This window comes from Pollicipes pollicipes, unplaced genomic scaffold, assembly GCF_011947565.3.
Source record: "Pollicipes pollicipes isolate AB1234 unplaced genomic scaffold, Ppol_2.1 Scaffold_7261;HRSCAF=8764_pilon_pilon_pilon, whole genome shotgun sequence".
Taxonomy (NCBI): domain Eukaryota; kingdom Metazoa; phylum Arthropoda; class Thecostraca; order Pollicipedomorpha; family Pollicipedidae; genus Pollicipes; species Pollicipes pollicipes.
The window spans coordinates 14,682,582-14,693,680 of NW_023597054.1; the positions used below are offsets into that span (position 1 = coordinate 14,682,582).

General features: G+C 58.2%; 1 protein-coding gene across 1 annotated transcript in view; it reads right to left on the minus strand.

Moving 5' to 3' along the window:
- Positions 1 to 1,372: 1,372 nt before the first annotated feature.
- LOC119111084 (uncharacterized) overlaps positions 1,373 to 11,099 on the minus strand; it is a 10,780-nt gene continuing 1,053 nt past the window's right edge. The window contains exons 2-10 of the mRNA XM_037234910.1: positions 10,835 to 10,949; positions 10,532 to 10,657; positions 8,782 to 8,947; positions 7,964 to 8,168; positions 7,325 to 7,461; positions 7,117 to 7,156; positions 6,261 to 6,519; positions 5,258 to 5,447; positions 1,373 to 4,758 (exon numbers count right to left, since the gene is read on the minus strand). Coding sequence (XP_037090805.1) covers positions 4,493 to 4,758; positions 5,258 to 5,447; positions 6,261 to 6,519; positions 7,117 to 7,156; positions 7,325 to 7,461; positions 7,964 to 8,168; positions 8,782 to 8,947; positions 10,532 to 10,657; positions 10,835 to 10,949 — 1,504 coding nt within the window. The 3' untranslated portion in view covers positions 1,373 to 4,492. The remainder of the gene's footprint in view (positions 4,759 to 5,257; positions 5,448 to 6,260; positions 6,520 to 7,116; positions 7,157 to 7,324; positions 7,462 to 7,963; positions 8,169 to 8,781; positions 8,948 to 10,531; positions 10,658 to 10,834; positions 10,950 to 11,099) is intronic.

The window sequence follows — 11,099 nt, forward strand, 5'->3', positions numbered from 1 at the left end:
CCCCTGCCGTCGCCACAGCCGCTTGGCGCGTCCCTGCAGGAGCTCCGCCGCCAGTCGGCGCTGGTGTCGGCCCAGCTGGACGAGTTCCCCGACGGCGTGCAGGGTGCGGACGGAGAGCGCAACAAGCGGCGTCCGCCGGCGCTGGCTGCCGGCGACGGTGGCGCCGCCCAGCGGGAGGCGGCGGCAGTGCCGGAGAGCAGTCCGCTCTTCGCGGACGAAGTCTGGCGGCCCAACCGGCCCCCGTTCGCGCGGGCGTCGCGTCAACTGTCGGCCGGCGACCCGGACCGCTGGGTGTGGCCCACCTCGAGTACGACGCGCCAGGGGCGGGTCGTCTTCCCGGAGTCGTGACCACCAGATGCGCGGGCTGCGCTCCTTCTGGGAGTCTGACGCTCCCGCTGGAGCAAGACCTTGTCTTTCCAGCCGTGGTCGCCCTCGTGTCGAGGCTCACTCCAACCGTTTCCAGCCGGGGTGCACCTGATCTTTGAGACAGGTGTCCCTGCGCGGCCTTCGGCAGCCGTTTTGGTGCGTCACGCCCGAGCGGTCCAGAGCCTGTGGTCCTCGCTCAGTAGCACTGGCCTCAAGCTGTCGTTGGAAACCCACCTGCTCACCTACAGTCGACCAGCAGCGATCTTGTGGCGACGTGATGGCAACGTGTGGATGGTGGCCTGTCGATTTTGTAGTAACGGATGGCAACGTAGCCCTGCACTGGTAATCATCCGTGTGTGGTGTAACCAGGTTGTAATGTTCATGCCATGTGGTGTCGATAACGCTCCATGTTTGTTGCGAGAAGCGCCGTCGATCGTTTCGCAGCTTTCCCGGCCATATATCACTGTACTGGACCGTTGTCACTTGTTACGTTCGGCAAACAAATGCCGTTCATCTTTGGAACTGATCGTTATGTAGGTGTAGCTTCGTAGCAGGGTATACATTGTCATGTTCTCTTGACGCTTTATCTTGGATTACACACGGAAAATTTAACCTGGAATGTTTGACTAGCTCCCGACCTTATTACACCTTGTAAAACCAGAGACGCCGCGCGTCAGACATCCCAAAGTATATAACTTGCGTGATGAATCCAAGTCCGGTCTGGCAAAGCAAACAGCGCAGCCGTAGCCGGTTTCACTTCGCTTACTGCTCACTTAGCAACACTTGGAAATCGTTGCAACTGACAACTTCATAAAGCTCAAGTTCTTCCGCAAACAGGCCCCTCCCCGCGGACAGCATGGGCTCATAATCGTCTGAGACAATCGAAACGTTTTGACAGCATTGCGAAGTGTACCTCCTCACAAAAAGGCTAATGCCAAAGGTTTCAACGCATGTTTGTGCAACACCCCATCACGATCACCAAAGCACGGAAACGAAAACGGACGAATATATCGTTTATTACATTTAAAGAAAACTTTAACATTGCGCAATTAGTACAGCTAACCGCCAGTACATACAAAATGGCTAAAACGACTCTAGCGGGGAGCGCCGACCCCGACCGAACGACAGAGAAGGACCGATGAACACGGAACACAACACTCGCCGAGGAACGGAAAAACGCGCGGACGGCCGCGCGGCGCGGCGGGCACCACGCGACCGCGCTGCCTCCGGGCCCGTGGCGCCGCCTAAAGCCATCCGAAAATCAACAACACCAACGGAGCAGCACTCAACTCATAGACGAACCGAACACGCCGCTCCAATCGCGGAAATTTCGGACCCAATGAAGTTGGCAACCATGCTACGGAAATTAATTTGACGCAGCATATGAATAACTAAAAAGCAACACTGCGAAATCGATTGGCCAGCACAAGCTCCACACACTCTCGATTATGACTTAACGTTATGCGTTGATTTCCACATTATGGTAAACGTTGTTAAAAGTACCACGGCGGCCAAGCGAACTTGATTGCGGTCGTACACCAACTACGAAGGCGGTGCCTGCTGCTATGCCTCGGTCAGACAGGTGGCCAGCGGGTTTGCATCTCGATTAGACAGGCGACCAGACGCGGCGCCACCATGGCACGCACGGTCAAAACATACCAGAGCTCACAGCGCAGAGAGATTACGTTTTCTCCAATCGTTTCACAACCAGCGCGGGCGCGCGCACCAGCCGTCAGCGCGCGCGGCGGCGCGGCGGCGGCCGCCGCGCCCGCGGCACTACAGGGTATACGACGACTATGTCACAGCTCCAGCGAGTGGAAAGGCAAATGATATGAGAACAGCGGACGACTACCCGAGCGCACCACTACCAGGGAGCACGACGACCTGGGGCGAACGCTAATAATGCTCCTTATTGCGCGCAGCCGAGAACCGCGAACACGTGTGAGACGGAGGCCGCGCGGCCGGCCGGTCCTGTGACTATGTTGTACGTAGCCGATTTTGCCGCGCCCGGCGCAGCAGCCGGGTCGCGTCCACCGCAATTTATCACAAACCAGCACACACACACGCACACCCACGGACGTGCGCCCGGGCGGGCGGGCGAGGCGCCGGCCGGTGGCGGCGGCCGCGCCGCGCCGCGCCCGGGCGCAGGCGGGAGACCCACGCACCGTTAAAGCTGACTGGTAGAAAAAAGAAGAAGCGCTCAGCAGCAATTCACATATGTACAATATTCCGGGGCGTGCCGGTGGGCGCCTCCTGGCGCCCGGCTAAAACGTGTCACCATTTGAAATTTGAGCTGTCTTAAGATCACTCGAGGACGGCGTCATAGGTAGATCTGCCAGCCGCGGACCCTCCGGTGTGAGCTGCGCGCGAGCTCCATGGCCGCCGTACCCTGTTTCCACCACGGTGCCCGGTCCAGTCAACATCCGACAGCAGCACGGCACAACCCAGCTGCCGGGCCGGCGGCGCCCGTCACCAGCCCTGTTTCCCCGCCGAGCATGCGCTGACCGCCGGCAGCGCGGCGCGGTCCACTCGCCCGCTGAGTAACCGGACAAAGCCGCCCGAATCCCTGGAAATGTCGCACCAAAGCCCCGCCCGGCGTCCGCAGACGGTGCGGGCGCGCCGCCGAGCCAGCGCCCTCTGGCGGCTGCTGCGGCCCGACCGTGGGCCGAGTCAGTCTCCGGTGGAGACACAGCCAGGAGAAGGCAGGGCCAAACACACAACACGCGCGGACACCGACCGCCTGGCCGCCGCGTGCGCTGCACCACAGCGGTCGCGTCCGTCCACCCATGCGAGGCTGAAGGGGCAGCGGGCCGCGGCGCTCCCCCGGCTATTTTGACTAAGCTCACGTGAGAAACTCCATCGATAATCTAGCTACACAACTACCGGGCTATCGGAGCCGACTGCGGGCAAACCCGCCCAACCCCACACACCCCTGCCGGCTACCTACCGCGTACGTGTACCCCACACACCAAATCTGTATACAAAACAGGCTCGCGCGCGCGCACTGGCACCGGCCCCGCGCCGCCGGGGCGTCGTGCCGTACATAACCTGAGTGCGAGTCTTTGACAATTGTGCCCGGTGGTGGTGGGCGGACAGGGAGGGGCGGGGCCGGGCCGGGCAGACGCCCTCCCGCCCGCCGATCCCACCACCTCCCAGCCCCGGCGGCCGTCCCGCGTACGTGGCCCGCATGGGGCGGCAGACCCCAAACGCCTCTAGCACGTCTACCGACAGGGTGGGTTCAAGGCTGGGCTGAGGTGGTGGCACTAGAGATTCAATTGCACATGCTACAGAAAGGCAAGTATTAGGACATAACTTCTACCGACTGTTTTTAATATCTAGTTGCGTCGCCCTTGACTCTCCAAGGTTACTTATGGTAATCTATATCACACGAATAGGATGAGGGCGAGGTTAGGACACCCCGACATAACAGGCCCAAAGCCGGTGGTACGTCACTAATTGCACAAACTTTGGCAGCGAAACGTCAACTACATACCTTGGACTTTACACTTCGGAGGCGAGCGTCAAGCGCCACTAGCCGATTGCCTCGCTAATCCCCTTGAACCATGCTAGCGTCACAGGAGCGAAGTTCTACCCAACCAGCGTCAGACGGCGAATTGGCATGAGCTATCATGAAAGGCGTAAGTACAAGTTCTAAGCTCCGTAGTGTATCAAACAATACCTCAGCGCGGAGCGTGCGGCCGCTGGCTATACACAGGGGGCCAACACTAGGCTTGGACCGACGCATGAACCTGAGGTGCATAGATTGAGAGGAAGCTGGCGCGGCTCGCCGGCACCACTGGCGCCGTCCCACTGGCCAATTTGGACGCGGCCGACTGGCGCGCAGAAGCGGGGCGCCTTCGGAGAGAACAGCCATCAATCACGACGGAGAGCGCAGTCGGGCCGAGCGGCGGCGGCTGGACGCGCCGCCGCCGCCCGCGCCTGCCGGGCGGACCCAGCCCGCTCCCGCCGGGCCCCCACGCCGACTCACGGCGGCCACACGCCCACGCCCACGCGCGCGCGCGCGCACACACACACACACGTACGAACAAGGGCTAGCAGTTACGTTGGTCCAACGATGAGATAGGCTGAGGTTAGATAATTTACAGCGTCGCCCGGCGGCGGCGGCTCAGTTGGCCGGCTGATGCTCGTCGGCCGCCGCCGCGGCGGCGCTGGCGGCCGGCGCCTCCTGGTCGGCCGACGGCGGCGGCGGCGGTGGCGGTGGCGGCGGTGGCGGCGGCAGCAGCAGGGCCTCGGCCGACACGTCCTCGGCGGCTGCCAGCTCCGGGTTCAGCGCGAAGTGGGTGGTCAGCACCAGCGCGCACCAGATGGCCGTGCGCGTGCGGCGCGAGCAGCGCGTCAGCTCCTGGATGGCCGCCGCCAGCTTCAGGATGTCTGCGAACGGCCGCCGCGTCACGCAACGCCATGGCTGTTGTGGCAGAGTGACAGACAGCTCACACAAGTCATCCAAATAGCGGCAGTAGGAAAACTGGCATATTCACGGACGTGGAACAAAAGCAGTCGCAATATCATTATCATTGAGTGGCTCAAAGTGTAAAACACTGGACAAACCGCACACGTATGTCCTATAAACCGTGTACATTCCATGCGACAGCTCGCAAGACATGGTGACATCGTAATGTACGGCTGTAAGCTGCCGCGCAGCGCAAGGCGTACGTCATCGCTGCTAAACGTTCCCCAGGGCATCAAACCAATGTCCAAAAGCTGTAGGATGGTACATCCTCTAAAGAATCGACTTCCATCTACGTGAAAATTCCACCGTCTGACTCTCCATCGAGCGTACGTCTCCCAACGTTTGGCAAGGCCCACATAACCTGCTGACAAAGCCCAGCTTTGCGCCGGTCAGTCACGAGGGCACCATGCGCGCGCTTACCCTTGTCCTCCTGGATGCGCGTGCTGGACGGATTGCCAGCGCGCGCGCGACTCTGCGCGTTGACGATCTCCTCGCCGCGGCTGGCCTGCACCTTCTTGATCACCTCCAGCATCTGCTCCAGCGTGGTGTGGATGTTGCGGTGCATGCGGCAGTTGCGCAGTCGCTCCGTCTTGGCCACCAGCGTGATCACCTGCGGTCGGCAAGAGAGGGGGGGGGGGGGGGGTCAGGATAACACTGACTGAATCTACCAGCGACGAGCGCGAAGACTCCGCTGTCGTCATGGCACTGCGGCCGCGGAACTCGGCCTATTTCAGCGCACGCCAGCCACTACGCTTGTTGTTTTAACCGTGCTGTTTGATGTCCGGTGCTAACAAATTAACACACACCCCCCAATATATGTATATATATATATATATATATATATATATATATATATATATATACACATAGGTGTGTGTATATACACTGCGTACGTCTGCAACAAGCTACTCGGGTGCGCTGGGTGAACCCAAGTCCGGATAGACGCAACAAGTGAGGAGAGCAATGCCACCCTCAAACCAAAAACTAGATTTAACATAAAAGAAATAGTTGTTCAGTGCATTAGTGAGGAACATTAGTCACATACATAAGGCAGTAGTATTAGCCTTATTCCTTGGAAAAAACAGGAGAACGGAGATGTAGTTAGGTTGATATCTAGGTAACGTGCCTTTCTCGAAACAGTAACAGAAGTCTTAGTGGCATGCTGTGGCATGCCACTGGTCTTAGTGGCATGGCATTTAATCAGAAAGATGTGTTGCCAAAATATCAACCTAACTATATCTCCATTCTCCTGGTTTTTGCGAGGAATAACGCGAATACTACTATCTTACAAGAAATGCACATGCAAAGCACGAGAGGCCAGCAAATCGTTCCCTGCCATAGGTCGCAGCCCCACGCAACCAATACATTGAATGAGCGGACTGAGCCGGCTGGCGCGCGGCAGCAGGGCGCCAGCGCCACTCACGCGGGCGTGCTCGCGCCGATGGTCGACGATCAGCCGGTCCACGCGCGACGGGTTGGTGGGCAGACGCGGGATCGGAATGTTGTTGGCCGACGACACCTTCTTGCCGGGGAACTGGCGCGCAAGCTCCGCCTCCATCTTCTTGCGCTCCTTCTCCAGCTGCTTGAACTGGTCGTAGCACTCCTCCAGGCGGATGTGCAGCTCGTTGGACGGGCCGCTGCGGCTGCGGGAGGGATCGACTGGCTGTGCATGGGGTGACCAACTGGCTGAGTATAAACACCGTCCAGCTCACTTGGTCGGCAGGCCCCCCAAAAAACCACGAACATGATTTTTTAGACGATAGGATTACACCACCGTGCCTTCAGCTGTTCACATTATGCTGAGAGGGCACGGGGATCTATAAGGTTCACCCGATCATATGTTTAGCTCCTCATTGCATTCCCTAGAAAACAGAACGCCCCAGGTACGTAAAAAGTATAGACCAGGCTACATGCATATGACACGAAACACAACCCCCAATATCAAAGGAAGGCAAATAGAGGCACCTTTTTCTGCATTCCTGTTCGTAACGAAGGTCGACATCTGGGCTGCCGTAACACCGTACATGTCAAAGTACAGGTCACCGGCATCCCGTCCACCGAGCACCATCACCAGTCCTCTCCCCCTCCTCCTCCTCATCCCTCCTGCCCATCGCGCAGAAGACCTGACCGCTCCGGCCGCTTACCGGATCGGCCTAAAGCCGAAGAACGGGTGCGGCATGGCCGGGAAGAAGCCGCCGTGCGGCGGCAGCTCGTGCAGCGGCGGCAGCTCGCCGGCGCCGTGGCCGGCAGACGCCGCGAACGGCGGCGGCGGAGGCGGCGGCAGTGGCGCCGGCTGGCCGCACAGCGCGCCGAACATGTCTGCCGGGCGGCGACAGTCGTCAGAGCCCGAACCAACTCACAACGCCGCGCACGGGACGTGCCAGAGCCGGCACCAGCCGTCAGACAGGCAACAACAGTGTAATGGTGTAGTACTTGACAGCTTGCCGGTCCGGCGGCGGCCTGTCGGCGGCTGGGGGAGCCACGCACCGTCATGAGCGGACGGCCGAGGGCGGTCCTGCAGGCCGGTGAACGGCGCCGGTCCGGCCCGGGAGCCGGGTCGGCGCAGGTCGAGGTCGGCCGTCGAGCAGCGGCGCGGGGGCAGTGCTTCCGGCATGTACTTGCCACTGAAACCACACACGGCTGGTCAACGCCGGAAACGCTAAACACACGCACGCCCGACGGGGACAGCTATCGAAATCATGCAGCCAGGTCGACACCGGAAACGCTGCACAAACGGAGTCCGCCAGATATCTGTCACTGAAATCATGCATAGCCTCGTCGGCAACAAAAACGCTCTGTGATCACTTTTGAACTCACAAACTGACATAAAACCAACAGCCGTTACCTGATATCTCGCGCGTTACTACCAGCTATCAAATAGGCGACGTGCTGCGATGCAAGCCCATCCCCCAATGCGCAATTCAGGCCTCGCATATAGACTCGAGCGCATGAACTCCAAACACAAAAGCACCAAACATCCGCCAAGCTTCCGACCGTCTATGCCACAATCATAAAAACCATTGGGTTTACGTCTCACTGACCGCCAGGGCCATTTCGAGACGGATGTCATTATTAGGTATCATGTGGAATACGGGACCGTTTATGCCATCACGGCAGACCACATACTTCTGCGTCGGCCCTGCCGGTGGTGGCGGTGGCGGCGGCGGCGGCTGGCGCTCATCCAGCGGCGACAGGCCGTAGAAGGAGTTGTGGTTCAGCTGGTCGGTGGAGCACGCCTCCAGCAGGGCGGCCAGCTGCAGCTCGTTGTCGGTAACGCCCGGCAACAGTGTGCTGCTCGTGCCCGAGCACGTGGGGATGTACGCCGTTGACACTGAGGGCGGGCGCCGCCACGTCAGACAACAGTCGACCCACCGCCCGCCCAGCGTTCTGATCGTGCCCAAGCACGTGGGGTTGTACGCCGTTGACACTGAGGGCGGGCGACGCCGTATCAGACAACGGTCGACCCACCCCCGCCCAGCGCTCTGCTCGCACACGAACACATGAGAATGTGCGCCGTTAAAACTAAGGGCGGGCGGCGCCGCGTCAGACACCGACCAACCCACCGCCGGCCCAGCGCTCTGCTCGTGCCCGAGCACGTGGGCATGTACGTCGTCGACACTGGGGGCGGGCGGCGCCGCGTCAGGCACCGGCTCAGCGCGCTGTTCCGTGACGGAAAACAGTGGGCAGAACCAGCATCCGGTCAGCTCTCACCGTACCGGAGTGCCGCGGTGCAGTTGATGACGCATCGGCACAGACGGGTAAATGGACGGATCATGCTCACGCTACCGAAAATCACAGCTGCTTACCGCCGTCTAATCGTCGATTTTCATCACTAAGGGTGGTTTGGCATGCAGCGACCGGATAACACACATGCACACAACCATCGATTACCAGGATGACGACCACTGCTGCAGCCGGGCAAGACGTGAGTTGCTGGTCCTTACCTTGAGGCTCGCGCCTAAAGTTGTCGATCAAGTTGTAGGAGCCGTTGTTGAAGCCGTTGACGCTACCGGCCCTGTCCTTGCCGGAGATGAGCGCGGTCAGGCCAGGATCGCGGCGCGCAGATGGCAGGTAGTTCTGGTACACCGGCGGACGCTGCTCGAGGCCCGGCTGTCGGTCACGGCATAACGTCGTGGGAAGCTGCCCCGGCCAGCTCAGCAGAGATAGCAGCCAGCTGAAGGCCAATGGTCAATTGCGCAAGCCATCACACAGGACAGGGTGGGGACAAATGGCGGCCAGTGACGGCTTGGTTGGAGGTGTACGCTAAGGAAAACAACCATGTTTGAGATGGCAACAGACGCCAAATAATTCGCCAGATTGTCCTGTTTTTGTTGACAATAAAATGCATCACCAAAGACGGATTAATATTGAAATCTGGCACTTGCACATGTCCCACGATGGAAAAGAGATGACATGTATAACAACACATAGCCATCAATCGAAACGTACCGTGTTCCACACGAACCAACCATTGCAATCTTGCAGCATGCCCAGCATAACACCAGTGTCTGTCCCACTTCCAAGCTTCTGCACACCAACAAGAACAGCCTCGGTTCGGTCCGGTCGAAAGTAAATTTATACCCACCATTTTAGCGCACGTGGAGTAATTTGAAGGTATATCCGCTTCGGAGCGCTAACACTCCATGCTCTACAGCATTTGCCGCAGCCGCCGTTGTTAATGGATTGTAGCTGGAGCCACAAACCATAACCAATAAAGGTTTCTGTGACACTCGCACCAGACAACTTTAAAAACTTGACGGAACACACAGGCACCTTCCTTTTAAATGAAAGGGGGCGCGACGCACGTTGCCGATCATCGTCTTATGGAGCACCCACGACGAAGATGGACACATGAGCGCTCAGGGACCAGGTCGTAAAGCTAGGTTCTGACCCCCCGCCCCCCTGTGATGCCTATGAGGTCACACAATCCACCAGGGCGCTTCCTCCATGAATATTTTCCGAGGTGCGTTCGTCAACAGTATCACCCCCAAACTCAGTAACAAATACATTGCCCGCGCATTAGCACCGATCTGTGTCCACATACTCATCATTACTTGGAGCAAAATTGGACAAATCAGTAGAAGAGGGATGGCGCTTCCACTACAGGTCGACAAACCTTAAGGTACCACCATCGGTTTTCTCCTCCGATTTAGGCGACTTTATTTATAATGTACACAAAAACCAATCCATTTTGTATAAGTTGTTTCTGCTCGCAGTGTTCAGATTTTTATACCTAACACAAATGTACACAAAACCAACCCATTTTGTATACGTGTTTCTGCTCACATTGTTCAGATTTTTACATGCATAACTCTTTGGCTGAGATGGAAGAGCTGAGCTACGAGAGGTGAGAATGGGGAGGGGGATCCGCCCCCTATGAACGGCATCCTACACCTCCAATGACAATAGGAAATGGAATGAAAATGGGACATATAAATGTAAAATGCTGACAAGTGATCAGAATACCAGAATGACAATTTTGAATAAAACTGACAATTTGACCAATGATAATTTTGGAAAAAAAATCATCATTTCTCTAAAAACTAACAACACCTTTATTTTAGCACCCCACTAAAAGATGCTTATCACATTACCATCTGCTCATATTCACTTGCCATATGCAAATGTGTAAAGCAAGCTGTGATACAAACAGCGACGGAAAGCCGGTGTTGGCCCCCGCACGACATGACTGACCTGCGCGAACGACTTCACGTTGTTCAGAATGCCCAGTGGGTCGGTTTCGAACGCTCCCACGTCGCCGCCGCCGCCCAGGTCCACACGAGACAGCCCCAGCTGCTGATTCAGGTTTTCCAAGCCCAACTGTACGGCAGAAACATGCACGTACTCGTCAGCCACGACACAAAACACGCGCCAACATCTCACGCACACATAAGACCGTCTATCCCGCTTCCACTCAACAGACCGAGAGAAACAGAGCGGTCAGGAATGTTTCGACCCCGCGACTGCCGTCGCCTCCGCCGCGTGTCGCCCACCAACCTCCGAGAGTTCATCGCCGTTTGTACTGAGCGTGGAGAGGAAGTCGGCGTCGATGGAGGGGCCGCCGCCGGACGACGAGCCGGAGCTGAGACGCTCCCAGCCCGAGCACCAGGACCTGGCCACGAGCGGGGACCGTCCGTCAACACGCCGCCACCGACGGCCACACGCACACGGGACCGACCAGGTGGGCCCACTCGATGGCCCGCTGGGGCTGGCAAAAGGTGCTGACGGCACTCGGCGGTGTTGGGAGTAAGGTCAACGCGAA